The following is a 14,005-nucleotide window of genomic DNA, read 5'->3' as shown; positions in this document are numbered from 1 at the left end:
TTCCTAAGAGGGACATTCTAAGACTGGCAGTGGTGGTGGTGGTGGGTTCCCATCCATGAGTTTTCAATCTTGTTATCCCTATAACACATCAGATAATGTTCACCAGCACGATATAGTGCCAGTTTTGTACGATTCCTGCAGGCTTCTTTCCTTTCCAGAAACCTCTCAAGAAAGCCAACAAGTGAGACTGGTATTATTATGAAGATACCCTTAACCCTCATGTAATTAACTGGCAAACTTTAGTATTTTAACTACTACTTGTAACAAAGGGTTTTCAAGATTCCCCACCATGGAGCTTGACAAACCAGGGAGGCATAATTTCATACTTGAGAACTGAGAATGTGGACTGCTAGGATCCCAGGCAAGGGTTCCCCATGATAGGCCAGACAGACTAGCACCAATATGGATCCCTCCATGATTCTGCCATAGCCTGAAGGAGTGACGCCAATTATGAAGCATGGCAGATAGAGTCAGAGAAACAGAGCATAGTTAGATAGCTCATCTTGGATGAATAGCATGCACTCTTAAAACATCTGGTCAAATACCCTTTTTTCCAAGAAAGGAAGAAAGACGTTAAATTAAGTTAATAAGAAACATAAGCTCATTCTGGGGCATTTTTTGACTTTAGTCCAAACGGATTCCTCAGAGGATTTATAGCAGAAGTCAGAGTGACCTTTGTTGCATCTGATTTAGGGTTTGTGAGCAGCTTGGAGTCCAGACAGTAGACTTCCAAGGGAGCACTGCAGGCCTCAGCTGTGCTCGCCCTGCTGTACTGCTCAGGCCTCTGGGCATGTGCACACTGGGAGATGGGGTCCCTGGTGTTTCTGGAGCCTCCTGCATTGTCTTGGGAACTATGGGACAGGAGAACCGGGAGGGCAACAGCCTCTCGGTGACTGTGTTGTGAAATGATCACAACCCACACATGGTTTGCTCTTTCCTTACTTCCTCCAGAGCACTTGGTGAGCAGTGGGACATGCTGCCATGGTGCTCTCTCGGGCTGGATGGGCTTTTGTGGGTAGTGATGGCTAAAGCTACATGGTCACATCTCGCAGCAAACAACCACTGAAAAATTGTGGCTCTTCCTTACAAGTTTCTCTCATTAGCCTCTCTCTGGTGTCAACCTGATGATCAGGTTTTTGATGAAGGACGATGGCATTGCCAGCTAATTGAATTGACAATAATTATGGACTTTTTCTCTCTTATCTCACAGAGATGTCAGTGGGGCCTAGATAATGGGACGGCTCCTGGGCCCACATAACATGGGACACAGAAGATGCCTCAGTCCATCATGATTATGATGAACGAACAATTAATTTATCAAGTACCTCAGGACATAGTTGCGAAAATCACAAATACACAAACGCTTATTTTGGGGATTTGGCTGAGACAGTTTGACTATTATTCCTCTGACCCTCTCAAAGATCACAGTAAGAAAACCTTAATTCATGGCTTTGACTCTCAGGAGACTAGAGACAGGGCATCCCAACAATGTGGCCACGGCAGCAGTATTTAGCACAGGCTGAAGAAAACAGGAATGTAGTCAGGGACAATCTAAGACAACAAAATGGATATTTGTGCCTCTGCCCTCTGCTTAACATAAAAACCCCAAGTTCAGCAAACAGATTTTCTTCCAGCACATGTATCGCAAATTTCAAGCCCCTGGGAAAGACATCTAAGGAGTGCTTTGACTGCATTTCTGTTATTTGGTCATTCTGTGATTTTTTTTTGTCTTACCTGTTGACGAATTTCTTCCTCCATTTTCACGGGTGAGCCTAATTCTGCAACTTGTTTGACGCCTTCACTGGCATATCCTCCATATTCCCATAGTACATAATTCTTGGAGTGGGATCCTCCGATGATTGCAGACCAGTGATTGGCCCGACCTGGGAAAGCCAATGAGGATGAAGTTATCAGTGTGGCTGTGGCTGAAACATGAGTCCATTAAATGATTGGGAGGATGCGTAATTGGACAATGATTCGAAAAGCACTGAGTAAGCACCTATTCTGTCTTAGGCCCTGAGCTATTCAGTGATAAGACAGAGTTCCTATAAGCAAATACGTCTTGGGAATGTACGGACAGGTCAACAGCAGATGTTGAACAAGACACAGAAGCAGCCCAGAGATGCCTTCTGTCTAGGAAGGTCTCAGAGAAGGGGATAGTTGAGAGAATGTTAAAGGCTAATCATATTTGTAAGGCAAAATGGAGTAGAAAGGACTGTTCTGGAAGACTCCCATTCAAGTGCTAACCAGGCCTGATCCTGCTTAGCTTCCAAGATCCGACAAGATTGGGTGCATTCAGGGTGGTATAGTTGTAGGCCAGACTCAGAAACATTAAATAGTATTGTGTGTTTAGAGAGTCATAAGTAATTCAGCATTGCTGTGTCACAAACTGTCAAGGGGAAAGTTAGGAGATGATGCCAGGGAGGCAGGAAGAAGCTTGTTCATGAATGGCCTTGCTCTAAATGCTTCGGGAGTTTGGATGTCATTTGAAAGGATCTGAAAACCACTGAAGGGTTCTGGCAGGGGAGTAATATAATTGCATTTGAATTTTAGATAAATCATCCAGACAGCAGTGTGAAGAATGCATTAGAGGAAGCACAGTTGGAGTAGAGAGCTGGAGAGATAAGCAAGGAGCAAAAGATAAAGGAATGTGTGGGGACAAACCTTAGGAGTAAACATGGTTCACTTCAGCTGACTTTTATGTACATTTCAGTATAAGGGGCAGGCAGGTTAGCTATATTTAAAGGATGGGATACAGTTTGAATATGTGGAAGTGACCAGTGCACAGTGGTTTGGTGAAGATCATGTGGGATGGTGACTGCAGTGGAAAGAAGGAGGGAATTAATGCACAACACACAGCATGGGAAAACAGTCTGGACTGGGACAGAACCTGACCTGAGGATTTATTTAAGTCCCAAGGAAAGGAGGAAGAAGGAACTGATAGTCAGCAACAGAACCCTACTGGATTTGTTTTTGCATGTGCTGAATATAGATGTGTATAAATTTATTATTGACTAAGTTACATATAATTAATTCATCACAGGGTTGGCTCAATTCTCAGCCATTCTTTGGTGGGTTTTACAAAGTCTTAAGTTAAAGAACATTTTCAGGCAGAGAAAGAGGAAAACTTGAGCTGGGTGAACTCAACTGACATTTTCAGTTTCCTACCCTGTGGCCCAGAGTCGGCAGAATTCTTCACCCACCACCTAAGAAAGTGATTCTGAGCAGAGCCTAGTGCTGACTATGCCTCACATTGCTTCCCCATGGCCCTCTGCTCCAGGAGCACATCAAGAACACAGGTGTAAAGCCAGACTGCATCTTCCTGGCCTGTGGAGCGCAGCCATGGCTCACCCCAGGCAGAGGACATCACCATGTGTGTCTGCCCAATTGCTTGTTCATTATTTCCTACACACTGGGAAAATGCAGACCCCATGTTTATCCCTCATCTCTCACATTCCTAGAGTAGACAGATAAAGATGCTGCCAGCTGTTTCTCTACCTCATTTCTTGGGTGAAGAAAATGTTGTAGCTGTCAGTCATCCAAGCCAAAGTATGCTTGTGAAGGGCTAATGGCTGGTAGCCAGTAATAGGCTTAGGTTCATGACATAGACACAGGATGATCAGCTTCAGAATCTCTTGCTCTTTTTGTCCTTCTCCACCAAAATACTCCTTGTTGCAGCCCTGTCCTGCCTGCAATTCTGCACCTTAGTGCAGAATTATCATATGCTCTCTGCTCTGCACTCTCCTCTTCCTTGGCTTAGCCAACTCTCATTCCTCCTTTATAAATTACTCAGAAGTTCCTCAAGACCAGTACAGGCCAACCTAAGCTTTTGTCTTCTGTCTTGCCATAGCAGAAATCACATTTATTACTGCTGTTACAGTCTGTTATCTCATTAAGCTGAATGTTTCTTGAGGGAGCCTGCCTTCAGCCTTGTATCCCCAATGCCTAGTGCTGTGTCTAGCGTGATGCTAGTGCTCAGTATGTGTTCCCAGAAGCATTTCATCCAAACAATCAAATGGGAAGGCAGCAGTATATGCGCCTGACATATTTGGGAGTAGGCTTGCACAGATGTGATGCACTGTGATTAAACTCAAGCATTAGTTCAGCAGAGTTTCTGACACCTGCTAGGCTAAGGCAGTATCCTATGTACTGTTAAAAAACAAAAAGCAGGAATGCTGGGAAGATGGCTGACTAAGAACAGCTCAGGACTTCAGCTCCCAGTGGAAGCGCAGAGGGTGAGTGGATGCCGCATTTCCAGATGAATTTTTATTGCCCACAGACCAGGAGATACCCAGGCAGAGGGGTCACCAGCGCCACTGTTTTGGCCAGTGTGGCTGTTTTGGCCCCCGCGGGGCTGATTTGACCCACGCGCGGCTGCTTTGACCACACCCTGTTGCGGTGGTTCTCCGTACAAAAGCCACTGGTCTGGGAGCCCTCTTAGCTGGCGATCGGAGCCCTGAGACGGCAGAGTTGCCCATTCATCTGAAATAGTGAGCCAGGCCAGGAGATTCCTAGGCAAAAAAAACGCCAGGAGCCTCGGCGCCGCTGTTTGAGCCGACTCAGTGAGTCGCAGCATGGGAGATCCCGGCGCCTTTTCAACAAGCGACTGGAACCCTGGGTCGTTCAACTTAAAAAATAAAAAAAGACTCTGAGTCAGGGAGCCAGGTGATCAGGCTCGGTTGGTCCCACCCTCCACCCCCAACAACAACAACAATGACAACAAAAACAGTAATTGAAAACGCTCTGGGTAGAGCGTTTCACAGCAAGCATAGCTGAACCCAGGACTGTCCGGCTCTGTGGGGGAGGGGCGTCTGCCATTACTGAGACTCTCCACCACTATTGAGGCAGGCTGCCGTTGCTGAGGCAACCTGCCACAACAGAGAGAGTCCGCCATAACAGAGGCAGGGCCACCGTTCCTGAGGCAGTTCTAACTACACCCATATAAACAGGACTGCAGGGAAGATCTCATGGCAGCTGCGTGGAGCCCACAGCAGCTCAGCAAAGCCTCTGCAGGCAGACAGTGACCAGGTGGGCTGTTAGCTGGGTGGGGCCACCCTGAAAGATAAAACAAAAAAGGCAGCAGCACAATGGAAACTCATAAAGCCCTAACTCCCCGGGACAGAGCACCTGGGAACAAAAAGTGCTTTATGAGTTCAGCTGCAGCAGACCTAAACATACCTGCCCAGCAGCTCTGAATGAACAACGGAGCTCACAGCTCAGGACTTAAGCCCCAATAAAAGATAGACTGTCTCCTCAAGTAGCTCCCTGACCCCCACAGATCCAAAGAGTCACCTCATAGAGGAGAGAACGGACCGACAGTTGGCGAGCATCCTTCTGGAACAAAGATAGCAGAAGAGGAAACTGGTAGCAACCCTTACTGTTCTGCAGCTGCTGCAGGTGATCCCCAGGCAAGCAGGGCCTGGAGTGGACCTCAGCAGTCCTATAGCAGAGGGGTCAGACTGTTAGAAAGAAAGCTTAAAAAAAAAAAAAAAAAAAAAAAAAAGAAGTAACTTCAGCATCCACGGACTAGAAGCTCACTCAGAGACCCAATCTGAAAGACAGTAACTACAAAGATAATAGGTGGATAAACACACAAAAATGGGAAGAAATCAGCGCAAAAAGGATGAAAACTCCCGAAACCAGAACACCTCTCCTCCTAAAAGGGATCACAACTCCTCACCAGCAAGGGAACAAGACTAGATGGAGAAAGAGTGTGATGAAATGACAGAATCAGACTTCAGAAGGTGGATAGTAAGAAACTACAGTGAGCTAAAAGAACATGTCCTAACCTAATGCAAAGAAACTAGGAACCTCGGAAAAAGATTGGATGAAATGCTAATGAGAATGGACAACATAGAGAGGAATATAAGTGAATTGATGGAGCTGAAAAAGACAACACGAGAACTTCGCGAAACATGCACAAGCTTCAACAGCCGAATTGACCACGCAGAAGAAAGGATATCAGAGGTCGAAGATCAACTCAATGAAATAAAAAGAGAAGGCAAGAACAGAGAAAAAAGCGCAAAAAGGAATGAACAAAATCTTCAAGAAATGTGGGACTATGTGAAAAGACCTAATCTACGTTTGATAGGTGTACCTGAATGTGATGAAGAGAATGAATCCAAGCTGGAAAATACTCTTCAGGATATTATCCAGGAAAACTTCCCCAACCTAGCAAGGCAGGCCAATATTCAATTCCAGGAAATACAGAGAACACCACAAAGATATTCCTCAAGAAGAGCAACCCCAAGGCACATAATTGTCAGATTCATCAGGGTTGAAATGAAAGAGAAAATGCTAAGGGCAGCCAGAGAGAAAGGTCGGGTTACCCACAAAGCGAAGCCTGTTAGACTCACAGCAGATCTCTCAGCAGAAACCCTACAAGCCAGAAGAGATTGGGGGCCAATATTCAACATCCTTAAAGAAAAGAACTTTCAACCCAGAATCTCCTATCCAGCCAAACTAAGCTTCGTAAGTGAAGGAAAAATAAAATCCTTTGCGAACAAGCAAGTACTCAGAGATTTCATCACCACCAAACCTGCTCTACAAGAACTCCTGAAAGAGGCTCTACATATATAAAGGAACAACCAGTACCAGCTACTCCAAAAACATACCAAATGGTAAAAGAGCATCAACACAATCAAGAATCTGCATTAACTAACCAACAAAACAGCCAGGTAGCATAAACGACAGTATCAAATTCACACATAACAATACTATCCCTAATTGTAAATGGACTAAATGCCCCAATCAAAAGACATAGATTGGCAAATTGGATAAAAAGGCAAAACCCATCAGTGTGATGTATCCAGGAAACCCATCTTATATGCAAGGATACACAAAGGATCAAAATAAAGGGATGGAGGAAGATCTACCAAGCAAATGGACAGCAAAAAAAAAAAAAAAAAAAAAAAAAAAAAAGCAGGAGTTGCAATTCTCATCTCTGATAAAATAGACTTTAAAGCAACAAAGATCAAAAGAGACAAAGAAGGACATTACACAATGGTAAAAGGATCACTGCAACAAGAAGAGCTAATGATCCTAAATATATACGCACCCAATACAGGAGCACCCAGATACATAAGGCAAGTTCTTAATGACTTACAAAGAGACTTAGACTCCCACACAATAATAGTGGGAGACTTTAATACCCCATCGTCAATATTAGACAGATCAACCAGACAGAAAATCAACAAGGATATCCAGGACCTGAACTCAGACCTGGAACAAGCAAACTTCATACACATTTACAGAACTCTCCACCCCAAATCCACAGAATATACATTCTTCTCAGCACCACATCACACCTACTCTAAAACTGACCACATAATTGGCAATAAATCACTCCTCAGCAAATGCAAAAGAACGGAAATCATAACAAACAGTCTCTCAGACCACAGTGCAATCGAGTTAGAACTCAGAATGCAGAAACTAACTCAGAACCGCAACAGTTTCATGGAAACTGAACAACTTGCTCTTGAATGTTGACTGAATAAAAAATGAAACGAAGGCAGAAATAAAGATGTTCTTTGAAACCAATGAGAACGAAGACAGAACATACCAGAATCTCTGGGACACATTTAAAGCAGTCTCTAGAGGAAAATATATAGCAATGAGTGCCCACATGAGAAGAAAGGAGAGATCTAAAATTGACACCCTATCATCAAAACTGAAAGAGCTAGAGGAGCAAGATCAAAAAACTCAAAACCTAGCAGAAGACAGGAAATAACTAGGATCAGAGCAGAACTGAAGGAAATAGAGACACAAAAAACTCTTCAAAAAATCAATAAATCCAGGAGCTGGTTTTTTGAAAAGATCAACAAAATAGACAGACCACTAGCCAGATTAATAAAAAAGAAAAGAGAGAATAATCAAATTGATGCAATAAAAAACGATAAAGGGGATATCACCACAGATTCCACAGAAATCCAAACCATCATCAGAGATTATTACAAACAACTCTATGCACATAAACTAGTAAACCTGGAAGAAATGGATAAATTCCTGGACACCTGCTTCCTCCCAAGCCTAAACCAGGAAGAAGTCAAAACCCTGAATAGACCAAAAACAAGGCCTGAAGTCGAGGCAGCAATTAAGAGCATACCACCCCAAAAAAAGCCCAGGTCCAGATGGGTTCACAGCCAAATTCTACCAGACATACAAAGAGGAGCTGGTACCATTCCTTCAGAAACTCTTCCAGACAATCTAAAAAGAGGGAATCCTTCCTAAATCATTTTATGAGACCAACATCATCCTGATACCAAAACCCGGCAGAGACTCGACAAGAAAAGAAAACTTCAGGCCAATATCCATGATGAACATAGATGCAAAAATCTTCAATAAAATACTGTCAAGCCGATTGCAACAGCATATCAAAAAGCTTATCCACCATGATCAAGTAGCATTCATCCCAGGGATGCAAGTCTGGTTCAACATACGCAAGTCCATAAACATAATTCACCACATAAACAGAACCAAAGACAAAAACCACATTGATGCAGTTTGATTGATGCAGAGAAGGCCTTTGACAAAATTCAACAGCCCTTTATGCTAAAAACCTTCAATAAAGTAGGTATTGACAGAACGTATCTCAAAATAATAAAATCTATTTACGACAAACCAACAGCCAATATCATACTGAATGGGCAAAGACTGGAAGCATTCCCTTTGAAATCTGGCACTAGACAAGGATGCCCTCCCTCACCACTCCTATTCAATATAGTACTGGAAGTTCTAGCCAGAGCAATCATGCAAGAAATAAAGGGTATTCAAATAGGAAAGGAGGAAATCAAATTGTCTCTATTTGCAGATGACATGATTGTATATCTAGAAGACCCCATCATCTCAGCTGAAAGTCTCTTGAAACTGATAAACAACTTCCAAAGTCTCAGGATACAAAATCAACGTGCAAAAATCACAAGCATTCCTATACACCAATAATAGACTTAAAGAGAGCCAAATCAAGAACGAACTGCCATTCACAATTGCTATAAAGAGAATAAAATACATAGGAATAAAACTAACAAGGAATGTAAAGGACCTCTTCAAGGAGAACTACAAGCCACTGCTCAACAAAATAAGAGAGGACACAAACAGATGGAGAAACATTACATGTTCATGGTTAGGAAGAATCAACATTGTGAAAATGGCCATACTGCCCAAAGTAATTTACAAATTCAACGCTATTCCCATCAAGCTACCAATGACCTTCTTCACAGAACTGGAAAAAAACACGTTAAACTTCATATGGAACCAAAAGAGAGCCCGCAGAGCCAAGTCAATTCTAAGCAAAAAGAACAAAGCAGGAGGCATCACACTACTGGACTTCAAACTATACTACAAGGCTACAGTAATCAAAACAGCATGGTACTGGTACCAAAACAGAGATATAGACCAATGGAACGGAACAGAGGCCTCAGAGGAAATACAGTATATCTACAACCATTCAATCTTCGACAAACCTGACAAAAACAAGCCACGGGGAAAGGACTCTCTGTTTAATAAATGGTGTTGTGAAAACTGGCTAGCCATGTGCAGAAAGCAGAAACAGGACCCCTTCCTGACACCTTACACCAAAATTAACTCCAGATGGATTCAAGACTTAAACATCAGACCTAACGCCATAAAAACCATAGAAGAAAATCTAGGCAAAACCATTCAGGACATAGGCGTAGGCATGGACTTCATGACCAAAATGCCAAAAGCAATGGCAACAAAAGCCAAAATAGACAAATGGGACCTAATCAAACTCCACAGCTTCTGCACGGCAAAATAAACAGGCAGTAGAGTGAATTGGCAACCAACAGAATGGGAAAAAATTTTTGCAGTCTACCCATCTGACAAGGGGATGATATCCAGAATTTACAAAGAACTAAAACAGATCTACAAGAAAAAAGCGAACAAGCCCATTCAAAAGTGGGCGAAGGATATGAACAGACACTTTACAAAAGAAGACATGCAGGAGGCCAACAAACATATGAAAAAATGCTCATCATCACTGGTCATTAGAGAAATGCAAATCAAAACCACATTGAGATACCATTTCACACCAGTTAGAATGGTGGTCATTAAAAGATCTGGAGACAACAGATGCTGGAGAGGATGTGGAGAAATAGGAACACTTTTACACTGTTGGTGGGAGTGTAAATTAATTCAACCATTGTGGAAGACAGTGTGGTGATTCCTGAATGACCTAAAAATAGAAATTCCATTTGACCCAGCAATCCCATTACTGGGTATATATCCAAAGGATTATAAATCATTCTACTATAAGGACACATGCACACGAATATTCATTGCAGCACTGTTTACAATACAAAGACCTGGAACCAGCCCAAATGCCCATCGATGATAGACTGGATAGGGAAAATGTGGTACATATGCACCACGGAATATTATGCAGCCATCAAAAACGATGAGTTCGTTTCCTTTGTAGGGACATGGATGAACCTGGAAACCATCATTCTCAGCAAACTGACACAAGAGCAGAAAATCAAACACCGCATGTTCTCACTCATAGGCGGGTGTTGAACAATGAGAACACATGGACACAGGGAGGGGAGCACTACACACTGGGGTCCGTTGCGGGGGAAATGGGGGAGGGACAGCGGGGTGGGGAGGTGGGAAGAGATAGCATGGGGAGAAATGACAGATACAGGTGAGGGGACGGAAGGCAACAAACCACACTGCCATGTGTGTACCTATGCAACAATCTTGCATGTTCTTCACATGTACCCCAAAACCTAAAATGCAATAAAAAGAAAACAAAACAAAACAAAACAAAACAAAACAAAACAAAACAAAACAAATCAAAACAACAAAGGCCCTGGTCTTAGAGCCGTCAGACAGGAATTGAAATCCTAGCATTGTCACTTACTGGCTTTGTAAACTTTGTCAAATTCAATTACTCTATTTCCCTGAGTCTCAGCTCCCTCTTTTGTTATTCAGGGATGATAATGCCTACCTTATCAACCTATTATGAGAATTAAATTAAATTATTTAAAAGTGAGATAATATATTGAAATCACTACTGGCACCCAAAAGACAGTCAATAACTATAGTTTCTTCCTTTCATAGTTGTTAGGGAGGCTACAAAACCGAGTAAAACATGAAACCTGCCCTTAATTTAGTATGAGAGATAAGAAATATGTATGCTAAGTAAGATAATGGGAACAAGTACAATCCTAAGGGATTAGGGGAGGGACCCAGATGGATCTTTCTGGCTTATTCATGTAACTTCCATTATGTGCCAAGCACAGAAGTGAGCCCCGGACACTGAGAAGGACTAGATATGGTATTGCCCTGGAGGGACTCACAGTCTGGGGTTGGGGGAAGCAGATGGATAAGCGGATTAATTACAATCCACTGTGGTCAGGGTTATTTATAGCACAAGAATGCAGAGCACAGAAGATGGAGCAGCTAACTCCAAATTCCCCAGATCCAAGGAATCAAAGTCCAAAGGCAGGAGTGCAGAGAAGCAGGCACCTCCAGAGTGGGATCTGTCTTTATGGCTCATACTCCTAAATAAAACTGAATTATAATAGTTCGACCTCCTAGCCAACACAGCTGTTAGTTTCCTACAATGGCCTTGAAACATAACACATTAATTCAAATTTTAACACGTTTAATGACATCGACCAAATAACAGATATTTGCAAGGCACTTGACCAGGGAGAAAGAATAAGACTATGTCCCTGCTTGAGGGTGACAAGACAGGAACTTATGGAAAAACAATTTGAAACATTACAAAGGGTATTGAGGTCAGATGAACAGCAGTCACTCAGGTGCAAAATGCTGTAGGGAGAAAGACATTGTGACCAGGAGCCAGAAGACTCTCATCCAGGCCCTCATTTATAACCATAAATCACTTATTCCATCTCTCAGAGCCTCAGTTTCCCTTTAAAAAATAGAAATAATAATTACCAAGCTGGAGTATTTCCCAGAGTTGTGCAAATTAACTGAGATAGTTTTGGAAAGAACTGTGAAAGCTGTAAAGAATTGTACAAAACAAAGTTCTCTGTATTATTACAGATATGAAGCCCCAATCCAAAAGAAGGTAGAGGAGCAAGGAAATTTTTCAATTAGAATGAGGGCTCCTAAAGATGTAAAGAAATAGAAAAGAGGATAGTGTGCCAGGTGCAGGACTGACAGACCAGCTGGAGCAGGGATTCAGTTATCAATAGAGATGCTAGGCTCAAGCACCTAGTAGGTGTTAGGATGATGCTCTCCTATGTATAATCCTCAATGTAACCTTATCCTTATGTTACATGTGAAGAAACTGAGGCACAGAGAGCTTAAGGAAACAGCACAAGCTCACAGAGCTACGAAGGGGCAAAATGGGTTCAAGCCCAGGTCTACCTGACTTCAGAATACATGTTCATCTCCCTACATCCCACTATGAGGTCAGGACACAGAAGAGATGATTGAGTGGACTCCAGAAACAAAGAAATTAGATGAAAAAGAATTTCAGGGCTAAGTTGCAGTGGGTGCTGAGTGCCCATGGTGGTAGATGGCATTGGGAAAGGGGGAAACATGATCGTAGGTTCCTTCTGGGAAGAATGACGTAACAATAGTCAGCATGTATTAAGCTCATATGGTTTGGCTCTGTGTCCCTACCTGAATTTCACCTTGAGTTGTAATTCCCACGTGTTGAGGGAGAGACCTGGTGGGAGATAACTGGATCATAGGAGCAGTTTCCCTTATACTGTTGTCATGATAGTGAGTGAGTTCTCACGAGATCTGATGGTTTGAAAGCATGTGGCTGTTCCCCTTTCATTCTTGCTGTCTCTTGCTGCCTTGTGAAGAAGATGCCTGCTTCTCTTTCATCTTCTGTCATGATTGTAAGTTTCCTGAGGCCTCTCCAGCCATGCACAACTGTTAGTCAATTAAACTTCTTTTATTTATAAATTACTGAGCCTCAGGTAGTTCTTCATAGCAGTGTGAAAATGGACTAATACAGAAAATTGGTACCCAGAGTGGGGCACTGCTATAAAGATACCTGAAAATGTGGAAGCAACTTTGGAATTGGGTAACAGGCAGGGGCTGGAACAGTTTGGAGGCCTCACAAGAAGACAGGAAGATGTGGGAAAGTTTGGAACTTCCTAGAGACTTGTTGAATGAATTTAATCAAAATGCTGATAGTATATGGACAATGAAGTCAATGCTGAAGTGGTCTCAGATGAAGATAAGAAACTTATTGGGAACTGGAGTAAACGTCACATTTGCTATGCTTTAGCAAAGGGACTGGCAGCATTTTTTTTCTGCTCTAGAGATCTGTGGAACTTTGAACTTGAAAGAGGATTTAGAGTATCTGGCAGATTTGACTTGGTTGTTTCTGAGAACATACAATCATATACATTCACAGAGATGGTCTGAAATTGGAATTTATGTTTAAAAGGGAAGTAGAGCATAGAAGCTGGGAAAATTTGCAGCCTATATGGTAGAAAAAAACATTTTCTGGGGAGAAACTCAAGCAGAAATTTTCATAAGTAGAAGAAGCTGAATGCTAATAGTCAAGACAATGGAGAATATGTCTCCAAGGGCATTTCAGAGATCTTCAGAGTAGCCCCTGCTATCACAGGCTGGGAGGCCAAGGAGGGAAAATGATTTTTTGGGCCAGATCCAGGTCTCTGCTGGTCTGTGCAGCCTTAGGACATGGCGCCCTCTGTCCCAGCTGCTCAAGATCCAGCCATGGCTAAAAGGGGCCAAGGTACAACTTGGGCTGTTGCTTCAGAGGGTGTAAGCCACAAGCCTTGGCTGCTTCTACATGGTGTTGGGCATCTGTGGGTACACAGATGACAAGAATTGAGGTTTGGGAACCTCTGCCAAGATTTCAGAGGATGTATGGAAATGCCTGGATGTCCAGGCAGAAGTCTGCTGCAGGAGCAGAGATCCCATGGAGAAACTCTGCTAGAGCCATGCAGAGGGGAAATGAAATGTGGGGCTAGAGACTTGCCACACAGATTCCCCACTGGGGCACTGCCTAGTGGAGCTGTAAGAAGAGGGT

At 42.9% G+C, this 14,005-nt stretch overlaps 1 protein-coding gene across 1 annotated transcript in view; it reads right to left on the bottom strand.

Moving 5' to 3' along the window:
* The window catches only part of SPON1 (spondin 1), a 311,628-nt gene that overhangs the window by 120,279 nt on the left and 177,344 nt on the right, over window positions 1-14,005 (bottom strand). The window contains exon 6 of the mRNA XM_003919854.4: window positions 1,735-1,883. Coding sequence (XP_003919903.2) covers window positions 1,735-1,883 — 149 coding nt within the window. The remainder of the gene's footprint in view (window positions 1-1,734; window positions 1,884-14,005) is intronic.

Source organism: Saimiri boliviensis, chromosome 6 (assembly GCF_048565385.1).
Source record: "Saimiri boliviensis isolate mSaiBol1 chromosome 6, mSaiBol1.pri, whole genome shotgun sequence".
Classification (NCBI taxonomy): Eukaryota; Metazoa; Chordata; class Mammalia; order Primates; family Cebidae; genus Saimiri; species Saimiri boliviensis.
This window is presented reverse-complemented; position numbering and strand designations above follow the sequence as displayed.